The following is a 14,378-nucleotide window of genomic DNA, read 5'->3' as shown; positions in this document are numbered from 1 at the left end:
TGGTTGATTGTGGTTGTGTTGTGGTTGTATTGTGGTTGTGTTGTGGTTGTACTGCGGTTGAATTGCGGATGTGTTGCGGTTGTGTTTGGTTGTATTGTGGTTGTATTGTGGTTGTATTGTGGTTGTATTGCGGTTGTGGTTGTGTTTGTGGTTGTATTGTGGTTGTATTGTGGTTGTGTGTTGTGGTTGTATTGTGGTTGTGTTGTGGTTGTATTGTGGTTGTATTGTGGTTGTATTGTGGTTGTGTTGTGGTTGTATTGGTTGTGGTTGTATTGTGGTTGTATTGTGGTTGTGGTTGTATTGTGGTTGTATTGTGGTTGTGTTGTATTGGTGGTTTTGGTTGTGTTTGTGGTTGTATTGTGGTTGTGGTTGTATTGGGTTGTGTTGTATTGTGGTTGTATTGTGGTTGTGTTGTGGTTATATTGTGGTTGTATTGTGGTTGTGTTCTTGACCTTGCCATGCAGGGTCTTGTATGCAGCTTTGATTCTGCTGTCTCTGGCTGTTGCTACGAGATGTCAACAACTTCATGATGGAATCCTCATCGGTTCCTATGGCAACAACAACACCATAGTCAAATATTTGGTGCCATGGTTACTCCTCAGTTGCATAATTTCAGACCAACCACACCACTGACCCAGTCCCTTCATGGCCTTGTAGAGGGTCGCTGCATCTTGGTTGGCGTTGAAGTTTCCACTGGCTTTCACACTGCTCGACCAGCCTATCAGAGAAACAGACACATAGGAGGACCCTGGGTAGTAGTTCAGGGTAGACCAGAGAGGACTGTGGGTAAAGTAGTTTGGGTAGCCAGAGAGGACTGTGGAATGTAGTTCAGGTAGACCAGAAAGGACTGTGGGTAATGTAGTTCAGGGTAGACCAGAGAGGACTGGTGGGTAAAGTAGTTTAAGGGTAGACCGGAGAGGACTGTGGGTAATGTAGTTCAGGGTAGACCAGAGAGGACTGTGGGTAATGTAGTTTCAGGGTAGACCATAGATGACTGTGGGTAATGTAGTTCATGGTAACAGAGAGGAATGTGGGTAATGTAGTTCAGGGTAGACCAGAGAGGACTGTGGGTACAGTAGGTTTAGGGTAGCACAGAGAGGAATGTGGTAACGTAGTTCAGTGTAGACCAGAGAGGACTGTGGTAATGTAGTTCAGGGTAGACCAAGAGAGGACTGTGGGGGTAATGTAGTTCAGGTAGACCAGAAGATGACTGTGGGAATGTAGTTCAGTGTAGACCTGAGCGGACTGTGGATAAAGTAGTTCAGGGTACAACAGAGAGGACTGTGGGTAAAGTAGTTCAGGTAGACCAGAGAGGACTGTGGGTAATGTAGTTCAGGGTAGACCAGAGGGGACTGTGGGTAAAGTAGTTCAGGGTAAGCAGAGAGGACTGTGGGTAAAGTAGTTCAGGGTAGACCATAGATGACTGTGGGTAATGTAGTTCAGGGTAAGACCATAGATGACTGTGGGTAATGTAGTTCATGGTAGACCAGAGAGGACTGTGGGAAAGTAGTTTAGGTAGACCACGAGAGGGCTGCTGGGTTATGTAGTTCAGGGAGACCAAGAAGGATGTGGGTAATGTTAGTTTCATGGTAGACCAGAGAGGACTGTGGGTAAATAAGTTTAGGGTAGAAACCAGAGAGGACTGTGGGTAATGTAGTTCAGGTAGACCAGAGTGACTGTGGTGTAATGTTAGTTCAGGTGTAGACCCCAGAGCGGAACTGTGATAAAAGTAGTTCAGGGTAGAAAGGAAAGGACGTGGGTAAGTAGTTAGGGTAGACCAGAGAGGACTGTGGGTAAATGTAGTTCAGGGTAGACCAGAGAGACTGTGGGTAAAGTTAGTTCAGGGTAGACCATGAGAGCCGGTGGGTAAAGTAGTTCAGGGTAGACATAGATGACTGTGGGTAATGTAGTTTAGGGTAGACATACGATGACTGTGGTAATGTAGTTCATGGTAGACCAGAGAGGAACTGTGGTAAAGTAGTTTAGGGTAGACCAGAGAGGGCTGTGGGTATGTAGTTAGGTAGACCAGAGAGGCGACTGTGGGTAATGTAGTTTCAGGGTAGACCAGAGAGGACTTGGGTAATGTAGGTTTAGGGTAGACCGAGAGCTGTGGGTAATGTAGTTCAAGGGTAGACCATAGATGAACTGTGGGTAATGCTAGTTCATGGGTAGACAGAGAGGACTTGTGGGTAATGTAGTTCAGGGTAGAATGCAGAAGGACTGTGGGTTAAGTAGTCAGGTATAACCAGAGAGGATTGTGGGTAATAAGTTCAGTGGTAGCCAGAGAGGACCTGTGGGTAATGTAGTTCAGGGTAGACCAGAGAGAGACTTGTGGTAATGTAAGTTCGGGGTAGACAGAGAGGACTGGTGGGTAATGTAGTTCAGGGTAGACCAGAGAGGACGTTGTATGTAGTTCAGTGGTAGACCAGAGAGGACTGTGGGTTAATGTTGTTCAGTGTAGACCAAGAGGGCCTGTGGCTAATGTAATACTGTACATGTAATATCTACTAATTACACTAATTACTACATATAAGTGAGATCCAGTCAAGTAAGAGCTGTTTATAGTTTCCCAGTCTACTAATGTAACTGAACCTGTTGATAAAGTGGTGTGAGTCCCAGTCTACTAATGTATGAACCTGTTGATAAAGTGGTGTAGTCGCGCAATGTAACTGACGTGTGCCAGTACTATGTAATGAACCTGTTGATAAAGTGGTGTAGTCCAGTCTACTAATGTACATGAACCTGTTGATAAGTGGTGTAAGTCCAGTCCTACTAATGTAATGAAACGCTGTTGACAGTATAAGTGGTGGTACAGTCCAGTCTATCTAATGTAATGACTGTTTGACAAAGTGGTGTAGTCCGAGTCTACTAATTAAATAACCTGTTGATACAATGGTGTAGTCCCAGTCTAACTAATGTATGACCTGTTGTTAAGTGGTGTAGTCAGTCTACTAATGTAATGAACCTGTTTGATAAAAGTGGTGTAGTCCCATGTCTACTAAATGTAATGACCTGTTGACATAAAAGTGGTGGTAGTCCATCTACTAATGTATGAACTGTTTGGTTATATAAGATGACCGTGTGACATTAAGTGGAGTCCATCCTACTATGTAAGACTTGTAGGTGTGCACTACCAAGTATCGATGTGGCAGGAAGCGTCTGTCAAAAAGGGAAAAAGACAAATCTGATTAATACATCAGTAACACACTATCTCTGTTACTCAAAACTATCAGTGTCCGGTTTGCGTGCGTGGCAGACAGACAGACAGACAGGACAGCAGACAACAGAACAGACAGACAGACAGAACAGACTAGACAGACAGACATATCAAGAACCATTTCTATTGTTTATCATTTCACTTGCTTTGGCAATGTTAACATATTTTTTTTTTGTTCCCATGCCATAAAGCCCTTTTAGGCGTCTCACAGTACGGATATTGCAATTCATTCCCCTGGCCACATCTGCAGTCCTCATACCTCCTTGCATCATGCCTAAGGGACGTTCACGCAGATGAGCAGGGACCCTGGGCATCTTTCTTTTGGTGTTTTTCAGAGTCAGTAGAAAGGCCTCTTTAGTGTCCTAAGTTTTCATGACTGTGAAAAAGGGACGTCCTGAAAAAGGGCCGTTTCTTTTTTTGCTGAGTTTATATAATGCAAAAAATGACACTATTCGAAAAGTGAAATGATATCATCCCTAAACGCAACCATAACACACACACAGTTGGAAATATGTAAATATGTGTTATTATTTTTAATGATTGTTTCATTCACTTCTCAATTATTATTATTGTCTCATTCCCTTGTCTGTTTTGGACCTGATGGAGCTTAGAGCATAATAATGTCACTGTACCCTGTAATTATATCTGTGACCCTGTGCATGTGACTAGTAAACCCATCTAATGTAATCTACAACCACAACACAACCACAACACAACCCTCCCTCCATCTTTCTCTCTCTCTCCCTCCCTCCTCCCCTCTCCCTCTCCCTCTCCCCTCTCTCCCCTCTCCCCTCTCTCTCTCCTTCTCCCTCCCACCCTCCTCCTCGTGCTCCTCTCTCCAGGACCTGGTAGGTGATCTGCAGGGTGAACTGGGAGGAAAGTTTGAGACTCTGGTGGTGGCTCTAATGACTCCGCCCATCCTCTACGATGTGACATCACTACGGAACGCCATCAAGGTATTTGACCCAGGACTAGTGATGTCATATCCTGTGAGTGACGGTGTGATGTCATAGTGACTGTGTGMTGATGTCACGGTGTAGGGGGCMGGGACCGATGAGAAGGTGCTGATTGAGATCCTGTCTTCTAGAACGGCCCAGCAGATTAAGGACATCACTGCTGCCTATCGCCAGGGTAACACACAGACATCACTGCTGCCTATCGCCAGGGTAACACACAGACACACACAGACACACAGACACACTGCTGCCTATCGCCAGGGTAACACACAGACCACACTGCTGCCTATCGCCAGGGAACACAAGACACCACTGCTGCCTATCGCCAGGTAACAACACAGACACACTGCTGCCTATCGCCAGGGTAACACACAGACACACTGCTGCCTATCGCCAGGGTAACACACAGATACACTGCTGCCTATCGCCAGGGTACACACAGACACACTGCTGCCTATCGCCAGGGTAACACACAGACACACTGCTGCCTACGCCAGGGTAACACACAGACACACTGCTGCTATCGCCAGGGTAAACACACAGACACACTGCTGCCTATCGCCAGGGTAACACACAGACACACAGACACACACCACTGCTGCCTATCGCCAGGGTAACAACACACACACTGCTGCCTATCGCCAGGGTAACACACAGACACACTGCTGCCTATCGCCAGGGTAACACACAGACACACTGCTGCCTCCGCCAGGGTAACACACAGACACACTGCTGCCTATCGCCAGGTAACACACAGACACACTGCTGCCTATCGCCAGGGTAACACAGACACACACAGACACACCACATGCTGCTATCGCCAGGGTAACACACAGACACACTGCTGCTATCGCCAGGGTAACACACAGACCACACTGCTGCCTATCGCCAGGGTAACACACAGACCACTGCTGCCTATCGCCAGGGTAACACACAGACACACTGCTGCCTATCGCCAGTACACACACACAGACAGACGCACTGACTCACTGATTGTGTTTCCAGAGTTTAATAAGAACCTGGAGGAGGATGTAACAGGAGACACGTCAGGCCACTTCAGGAGACTGCTGGTCATCCTGCTACAGGTGAGGGGTCAGAGGTCAGGGCTAGGGGTCAGAGCTCAAGGGAACATAGATCTGGTATATATACAGTACCAGTCAAAAGTTTGGACACTCCTATCATTCCAGGGTTTTTCTTTATTTTTTACTAATTTTACATTGTAGAATAATAGGAAGACATCAAAACTATGAAATAACACACATGGAATCATGTTGTAACCAAAAAAGTGCCTTGATGACAGTTTTGCACACTCTTGGCATTTCTCAACCAGCTTCATGAGGTAGTCACCTGGAATGCATTTCAATTAACAGGTGTGGCCTTGTTAAAAGTTAATTTGTGGAATTTCTTCCTTCTTAATGGTTTGAGTCAATCAGTTGTGTTGTGACTGTTGTGGTAAAAATACCTATATATGGCAAGAACGACAGTCCATCATTACTTTAAGACATGAAGGTCAGTCAATCGGGAAAATTTCAAGAAACTTTGAAAGTTTCTTCAAGTGCAGTCGCAAAAAACCATCAAGTGCTATGTTGAAACTGGCTCTCATGAGGACCGCCACAGGAAAGGAAACCCAGAGTTACCTCTGCTGTTCAGAGGAGACTGGTGAATCAGGCCTTCATGGCCGAATTGCTCAAAGAAACCACTACTAAAGGACACCAATAATAAGAAGAGACTTGCTTTGACCAAGAAACACGAGCAATGGACATTAGACTGGTGGAAATTCTAGATTTTTTTTAAGATTGTTTAAAGTGTAATGGAATGATCTCCGCATGTGTGGTTCCCACCGTGAAGCATGGAGGAGGGGTGTGATGGTGGGGGTGGCTTTGCTGGTAACACTGTGATTTATTTAGAATTCAAGGCACACTTAACCAGCATGGCTACCACAGCATTCAGCAGCGATACGCCATCCATCTGGTTTGCACGACTTTCATTTGTTTTCAACAGGACATGACCCAACACACCTTCAAGCTGTATAGGGCTATTTGACCAAAAGGAGAGAGATGGAGTGCTGCATCAGATGACCTGGCCTCCACAATCACCTGACCTCAACCAAATGAGATGGTTTGGGATGAATTGGACCGCAGGGTGAAGGAAAAGCAGCCAACAAGTGCTCAGCATATGTGGGAACTCCTTCAAGACTGTTGAAAAGCATTCCTGGTGAAGCTGGTTAAGAGAATGCCACAAGTGTGCGAAGCTGTCATCAAGGCAAAGGGTGGCTACTTTGAAGAATCTCAAATATATTTTGATTTGTTTACACTTTTTTGGTGTTATTTTTATGGTTTTGATGTCAGACATAGATCTGACAGATATAGATATCTGGGACATAAATCTGACAAGATATAGATATAGGGACATAGATATGACAGATATAGATGTGTAAGACATAGATTTGACAGATATAGATGTGTGGACATAGATGTGACAGATATAGATATGTGGGACATATATCTACTGGATATAGAAATGTGTAAGACATAGATTTGACAGATATAGATGTGTGGGGACATAGATCTGACAGATATAGATGTGTGGGAACATGGATCTGAGGGACATAGAATCTCAACAATTAATAGATGTGTGGGACATGAATGTGCTCTCTCTCCTCTCAGGCCAGCAGACAGCAGGGGGTACAGGAGGGGAACATAGAGACTGATGCACAGGTAAGAGAGAGAGTGTGTGTGTGTGTGTGTGTGTGTGTGTGTGTGTGTGTGTGTGTGTGTGTGTGGTGTGTTGTTGAGAGAGAGAGGAGTTAGTTTGAGAATCACGTGTGTATCTCTGAATAGTGATAGCAATCAGATTTACTGCTCAGTCACATGACTTATTTGACATGTTCTGCTCAGGGCTGTGTGACAAAGTGTGTGTGTGATGGGTATGTGTAAAATAACACTCCCCACACAGGCACCCTTGTGTTAGCGTGTGTGTGTAAGCGTGTGAGAGAGAGACAGAGACAGAAGGTGTGTTGATAGTGATACCCAGAAGTGTTGAATGCTGCCATCTAGTGGTCATATTTTTCTAAAAAAAAAAAATGTCAACTTATTTAACCAGGTAAGCTAGTTGAGAACAAGTTCTCATTTACAACTGCGACCTGGCCAAGATAAAGATGAAGCAAAGCAGTGAGACACAAACAACAACACAGAGTATCATGGAATAAAGCGTACAATCAATAACACAATAGAAGAAAAAGAAAGTCTATATACAGTGTGTGGCAAATGGCATGCCACTTCTGTTCTATAAATGTACGAACAGGGATAGAACGCATATTCTTCAGATTACAAGACCAAATTATTTCGCACATCTCTGTTTCCTGCTTAGAACTTCAAACATTCGTAGGAGTTGGGTCAATGCAACAATTTAAAATGGAGAAGCTGGGGATTGAACCCAGGACCTCATACATGCGAAGAATGCGCTCTACCACTGAGCTACATCCCCTTTCTGTGGAGTTTCTATGGCGTGAGGAGGTAAGGCATTAAATAGACCATAGTAGCGAAGTAATTACAATTTAGCAAATTAACACTGGAGTGATAGATGAGCAGATGATGATGTGCAAGTAGAAATACTGGTGTGCAAAAGAGCAGAAAGTAAATAAAAACAATATGGGGATGAGGTAGGTAGATTGGGTGGGCTATTTACAGATGGGCTATGTAACAGCTGCAGCGATCGGTTAGCTGCTCAGATAGCTGATGTTTAAGTTAGTGAGGGAAATATAAGTCTCCCAACTTCAGCGATTTTTGCAATTTCGTTCCAGTCATTGGCAGCAGAGAACTGGAAGGAAAGGCGGCCAAAGGAGGTGTTGGCTTTGGGGATGACCAGTGAGATATACCTGCTGGAGCGCGTGCTACGAGTGGGTGTTGTTTACGTGACCAGTGAACTGAGATAAGGCGGGGCTTTACCTAGCAAAGACTCGTAGATGACCTAGAGCCAGTACGTTTGGCAACGAATATGTAGCGAGGGCCAGCCGACTAGAGCATATAGGTCGCAGTGGTGGGTAGTATATGGGGCTTTGGTGACAAACGGATGGCACTGTGATAGACTGCATCCAATTTACTGAGTAAAGTGTTGGAGCTATTTTGTAAATGACATCGCGAAGTCGAGGATCGGTAGGATGGTCAGTTTTACGAGGGTATGTTTGGCAGCATGAGTGAACGGAGGCTTTGTTGCGAAATGGGAAGCCAATTCTAGATTTAATTTTGGATTGGAGATGCTTAATGTGAATCTGGAAGGAGAGTTTACAGTCTAACCAAACACCTAGGTATTTGTAGTTGTCCAAATATTCTAAGTCAGAACCGTCCAGAGTAGTGATGCTAGTCGGGCGGACAGGTGCGGGCAACGAACGGTTGAAGAGCATGCATTTAGTTTTACTAGCATTTAAGGTCACGGAAGGAGTGTTGTATGCATTGAAGCTCGTCTGGAGGTTAGTTAACACAGTGTCCAAAGAAGGGCCAGAAGTATACAGAATGGTGTCGCCTGCGTAGAGGTGGATCAGAGAATCACCAGCAGCAAGAGCGACATCATTGATGTATACAGAGAAAAGAGGTCGGCCCGAGAATTGAACCCCATGGCACCCCCATAGAGACTGCCAGAGGTCCGGACAACAGGCCCTCCGATTTGACACACTGAACTCTATCTGAGAAGTAGTTGGTGAACCAGGCGAGGCAGTAATTTGACAAGCCAAGGCTGTTGAGTCTGCCAATAATAATACGGTGATTGACAGAGTCAATCAATTGAAGGACTGTCCTGTACAGAATGATGTGTATTTACAACAGGTGGTGATATACAGAATCAAACCAAAATACACAAATCAGGTCAAATCAGGTCAAATCAGGTCAAATCAGGTCAAATCAGGTCAAATGCAAAGTCAAGTCATATTTCAGTTAAGCAACAATGTATTTGACCTCCAATGTAAAGTCAAATGTATTTACACTCCAATGAAAATCAATGTGTGTGTTGTGTGTGTGTTGTAGACTTTGTTCTCTGCAGGAGAGAAGAAGTTTGGGACCGATGAAAGAACAGTTCATCACCATCCTGGGGAACAGGAGCACTGAACATCTGAGGAGAGTGTGTGTGGGGGGATGAACACCTGAGAGAGGTGTGTGTGTGTGGGCTGAACCCCTGAGGAGAGTGTGTGTGGGCTGAACCCTGAGGAGAGTGTGTGGTGTGTGGGCTGAACACCTGAGGAGAGGTGTGTGTGGGGGGGGATAACACCTGAGGAGAGGTGTGTGTGGGGATAAACACATGAGGAGAGGTGTGTGTGTGTTTTGAGATCTGTGTTTATAAAGGGTATCAACACACACTCACTCAGTGACATTGACGTGTGTGGTGTGTGTGTATCAGTGTTTGCTGCGTACATGAAGCTGGCGGGGTATGAGATGGAAGAGAGTGTTCAGAGAGAGACTTCTGGAGGACTGAGAGACCTGCTACTGGCTGTGGGTAAGTCTCTCACACACACACACACACACACACACACACACACACACACACACACACACACACACACACACAACACACAACACACAAACCTTATTTGTTTATATTTGCAAGCTTATTTGACAATTCATTTCATTACAATTTCATTATTATGATGACTCTCTAAATCAAACTTTCCCCTCTCCCTCTATCCTTTCTCTCTCTCTCTGTCTCTCTGTCTGTCTCTCTCTCTGTCTCTCTGTCTGTCTCTCTCCTCTCTGTCTCTCTGTCTCTCTCTCTGTCTCTGTCTGTCTCTCTCTATCCTATCTGTCTCTCTGTCTCTCTCTCACTCTGTCTCTGTCTGTCTCTCTCTTCCCTCCCTCCCTCCCTCCCTCCCTCCCTCCCTCCCTCCCTCCCTCCCTCCCTCCCTCCATCTCTGTCTCTCCTCTGTAGTAAAGTGGCTAGAAGCGTCCCAGCCTACTTTGCAGAGACTCTGTACTATTCGATGAAGGTAAGAATCTATTTTCCGGAAGAAGATCAGTCTATATTAGATATGTGTTTTTAGAACTGTGTGTGTGTGTGTGTGTGGTGTGTGTGTGTGTGGCAGGTGCAGGAACTGACACCAGACCTTAATCAGAGTGATGGTGAGTCGTAGTGAAGTGGACATGTTGGATATCAGAGCTGATTACAGACGCCTCTTCGCCAAGTCACTGCACTCTGCTATACAGGTATATACTGACTCTCTCTCTCTTGCACTCTGCTATACAGGTATATACTGACTCTCTCCTCTCTGTACTCTGCTATACAGGTATATACTGTCTGTAATGAACTTTTGACTGAAAAATGTATTGAGTAAAAAAGTACATTATTTCCTTCGTGAAGTGAAAGTAGTCAGTAGTTATATCTATGTCTGTACTCTGCTATACAGGTAAAAAAATGTATAGTAAAGTACAGATACCCCCAAAATACTGTTTATATCTATTCTGTACTCTGCTATACAGTATATTTATACATATATATACTCTTTATATATATATATATCTGTACTCTGCTATACAGGTATATTTATACATATATATACTGTTTATATATATATACTGTCTGTACTCTGCTATAACAGGTATATTTACAGTTGAAGTCGGAGGTTTACATACACTTAGGTTTGAGTCATTAAAACTCGTTTTCAACCACTCCACAAAATTTCTTGTAAACAAACTATAGTTTTGGCAAGTCGGTTAGGACATCTACTTTGTGCATGAACAAGTAATTTTTCCAAACATTGTTTCCAGACAGATTATTTCACTTATAATTCACTGTCTCCACAAATCCAGTGGGTCAGAAGTTTACATACACTAAGTTGACTGTGCCTTTAAAAGCTTGGAAAATTCAGAAAATGATGTCATGGCTTTAGAAGCTTCTGATAGGCTTATTGACATAATTTGAGTTAATTGGAGGTGTACCTGTGGATGTATTTCAAGGCCTACCTTTAAACTCAGTGCCTCTTTGCTTGACATTATGGGAAAATCAAAAGATATCAGCCAAGACCTCAGAAACAATTGTAGACCTCCACAAGTCTGGTTCATACTTGGGAGCAATTTCCAAATGCCAGAATGTACCACGTTCATCTGTACAAATAATAGTACGCAAGTATAAACACCACGGGACCACACAGCCGTCATACGCTCAGGAAGGAGACGCGTTCTGTCTCCTAGAGGATGAACGTACTTTGGTGCAAAAAGTGCAAATCAATCCCAGAACAACAGCAAAGGACCTTGTGACGATGCTGGAGGAAACAGGTACAAAAGTATCTATATCCACAGTAAAACAAGTCCTATATCGACATAACCTGAAGGCCGACTACGGTTTGCAAACTGCACATGGGGACAAAGATCGTACTTTTTGGAGAAATATCCTCTGGGTCTGAAATGAAACAAAAATAGAACTGTTTGGCCCTAATAGACCATCGTTATGTTTGGAGGAAAAAGGGGGATGCTTGCAAGCCGAAAGAACACCATCCCAACCATGATGCCACGGGGGGGACAGCATCATGTTGTGGGGGTGATTTGCTTGCAGGAGGGACTGATGCACTTCACAAAATAGATGGCATCATGAGGATGGAAATTATGTGGATATATTGAAGCAACATCTCAAGACATCAGACGGGAAGTTAAAGCTTGGTCGCAAATGGGTCTTCCAAATGGACAATGACCCAAGCATACTTCCAAAGTTGTGGCAAATGGCTTGAAGGACAACAAAGTCAAGGTATTTGGAGTGGCCATCACAAAGCCCTGACCTCAATCCCATAGAAAATGTGTGGGCAAGAACTGAAAAGCGTGATGTGAGCAAGGAGGCCGACAAACTGACTAGTTACACAGCTCTGTCAGGAGGATGAGCCAAAATTCAACCACTTATTGTGGGAAGCTTGTGGAAGGCTACCTGAAACGTTTTGACCAAGGTTAAAAAACAATTTAAAGGCAATGCACCAAAATAATAATTGAGTGTATGAAACTTCTGACCACTGGGAATGTCGATTGAAAGAAATAAAAAGCTGAAATAAATCATTCTCTCTACTATTTATTCTGACATTCACATTCTTAAAATAAAGTGGTGATTCCTAACTGACCTAAGAACAGGAATTGTTTACTAGGTAATTGTCCGGAATTTGAAAACCTGAGTTAAAGGTATTTGAAAGGTAAGGTGTATGTAAACTTCCCAACTGAACGATATAATACACTACCGGGCAAAGTTGGACACACCTACTCATTCCAGGTTTTTCTTTATTTTGACTATTTTCTGAAATATAGTGAAGACATAAAAACATGAAATACAAGGTATGGAATTATGTAGTAACCAAAAAGAGTGTTAAACAAATCAAAATATATTTTATAATTATTGGTAGATTCTTCAAAGTGGCCAGCCTTTGCCTGATACACGCTTTGCACACTCTTGGGCATTCTCTCACCAGCTTCATAAGTATACCTGGAATGCCATTCAATTACAGCGTGTGGCCTTTTTTAAAAAGTTAATTGTGGATTTCTTTCCTTCTAAATGCGTTGAGTCAATTCTAGTGTGTTGTGAACAAGGTAGGGGGTATAACAGAAGATAGCCCTATTTGTAAAAGGTCGAAGTCCATATTTAGACAAAAAAACAGCTCAAATAAGCAAGGAGAAATGACAGTCCATCAATTCTTAAGACATGAAGGTCAGTCCAATACGGAACATTTCAAGAACTTTGAAAGTTTCTTCAAGTCAGGTCGCAAAAACCATCAATGCTAATGATGAAATGGGCTCTGATGAGGACGCCCACAGGAAGGAGACCCAGAGTACCTCGTGCTGCGAGGATGAGTTTCATTAGAGTCACCAGAAACAGAAAATGCAGCCCAAAATAATGCTTCACAGAGTTCAAGTAACAGACACATCTCAGGAGCACCAAATGAAGAAGAAGACTTGCTTGGGGCAGAAACAACGAGCAGTGGACATTAGACCAGCTGGACATTAGACCAGTGGACATTAGACCGGTGGACATTAGACGCAGTGGACATTAGACCGGTGGACATTGAGACCAGTGGAACATTAGACCAGTGGACATTAGACGGTGGACATAGACTGTGGACATTAGCCAGTGGACATTTATACGGTGGACATTTAGACCGGTGGAAATCTGTCTTGGGTCTGAACTCCTTTCAAGACCGTTTGAAAAAGCATTTCCCACGTGAAAGCTGTTGAGAGAATGCAGATTGTGCAAAAGCTTGTCATCAAGTCGAAGGGTATTTGAGGAATCTCAGCACTACAGGCCAGTAAATAGAGTGCCTGTAATGTTGTTGATCCTCTGGTCTTTTCCAAGTGTGTCAGAGACAGTCTTTGTCTCTCTCTCTCCCTCTCACTGTAACCTGTATAATCTCTCTCTCTCCCTGCCTCTACCCAAGCCTATCTATTGGACTTCACAATAATGGTCTGTTTCTATGAGTAAGTAGTGTGTGTTTGCAGGGGGATACCTCTGGTGAAACTACGTAAGGCCCCCTCGCCTGTGGCGCAATGAACGCGTAACCGTGGTGATGACCCCCTGAAGGGGCGGGACCTGGAGAGACATGCCGTCTTGAATGGCCCCTCCAGCTATCAATCACGTCTCTAATCCTGGTAAGCCAATAGGAGAACTCTGGTGGCCACGGTGCATGCCCTGTGATAGGTTTATGAGTGGGAATAAGAAACTTTATCCTGTGTGTATCTTGTAGCTAAACATCCTTTAAGATATTACTCTGCTTCATTCTACATCACTAAAGTCATATTATGCTGGAAAGTAAAATGTTTAATATTCAAGTAATATAACAACAAAGACTGGCTAATGTGTACTGTTTGTAAAGGCAAAACACTGAAGACCTAATAAACATTTTAATTAGCAGGTTTGTAGTGGAGACGTGTCGTCTGTCTTGTGTAGTGAACCTGTCTGTCATGTGTAGTGAGAACGTGTCTGTCCTGTTTGTGTAGTGAGACCTGTCTGGCTGTGTAGTGAGACCTGTCTGTCTGTCTGTTTGTAGTGGCCTGTTGTTGCTGTAGTGAGACCTGTCTGTCTGATGTAGTGAGACCTGTCTGTCTGTGTAGTGAGACCTGTCTGTCTTGTGTAGTGAGACCTGTCGTGATCTGTGTTTGAGTGAGACTCTGTCTGAGGACCTGTCTGTCTGTGTAGTGAGCGTGCTTTGGTGTAGACCTGTCCTGTCTGTGTAGTGAAGACGTGTCTGTCTGTGTAGT

The 14,378-nt window shown here is 43.9% G+C and overlaps 1 protein-coding gene, 2 long non-coding RNA genes and 1 other non-coding gene across 4 annotated transcripts in view; 1 reads left to right on the top strand and 3 right to left on the bottom strand.

The window, feature by feature from the left end:
- Positions 1-431: 431 nt before the first annotated feature.
- Positions 432-14,378, bottom strand: part of LOC112076231 (uncharacterized) — a 47,911-nt gene continuing 33,964 nt past the window's right edge. Inside the window, exons 2-3 of the long non-coding RNA XR_002895137.2 lie at positions 635-718; positions 432-548 (exon numbers count right to left, since the gene is read on the bottom strand). This is a non-coding gene — a long non-coding RNA (uncharacterized lncRNA). The remainder of the gene's footprint in view (positions 549-634; positions 719-14,378) is intronic.
- anxa5b (annexin A5b) overlaps positions 4,039-14,378 on the top strand; it is a 14,033-nt gene continuing 3,693 nt past the window's right edge. Inside the window, exons 1-4 of the mRNA XM_070441227.1 lie at positions 4,039-4,173; positions 4,258-4,348; positions 5,179-5,258; positions 6,840-6,890. Coding sequence (XP_070297328.1) covers positions 4,123-4,173; positions 4,258-4,348; positions 5,179-5,258; positions 6,840-6,890 — 273 coding nt within the window. The 5' untranslated portion in view covers positions 4,039-4,122. The remainder of the gene's footprint in view (positions 4,174-4,257; positions 4,349-5,178; positions 5,259-6,839; positions 6,891-14,378) is intronic.
- LOC139025955 (uncharacterized) lies at positions 4,405-5,172 on the bottom strand. Its single transcript, XR_011477650.1, has 3 exons — positions 5,136-5,172; positions 4,487-4,594; positions 4,405-4,452 (listed from the first exon to the last, which is right to left on the bottom strand). It is a non-coding gene; the product is annotated as an uncharacterized lncRNA (long non-coding RNA).
- On the bottom strand, positions 7,588-7,659 carry trnaa-cgc (transfer RNA alanine (anticodon CGC)). The gene has a single exon. It is a non-coding gene; the product is annotated as a tRNA-Ala (tRNA).

This window comes from Salvelinus sp. IW2-2015, unplaced genomic scaffold (assembly GCF_002910315.2).
Source record: "Salvelinus sp. IW2-2015 unplaced genomic scaffold, ASM291031v2 Un_scaffold3637, whole genome shotgun sequence".
Lineage (NCBI taxonomy): Eukaryota > Metazoa > Chordata > Actinopteri > Salmoniformes > Salmonidae > Salvelinus > Salvelinus sp. IW2-2015.
The sequence above is the reverse complement of the archived record's forward strand: the minus strand, read 5'-3'. Positions and strand labels throughout refer to the sequence as shown.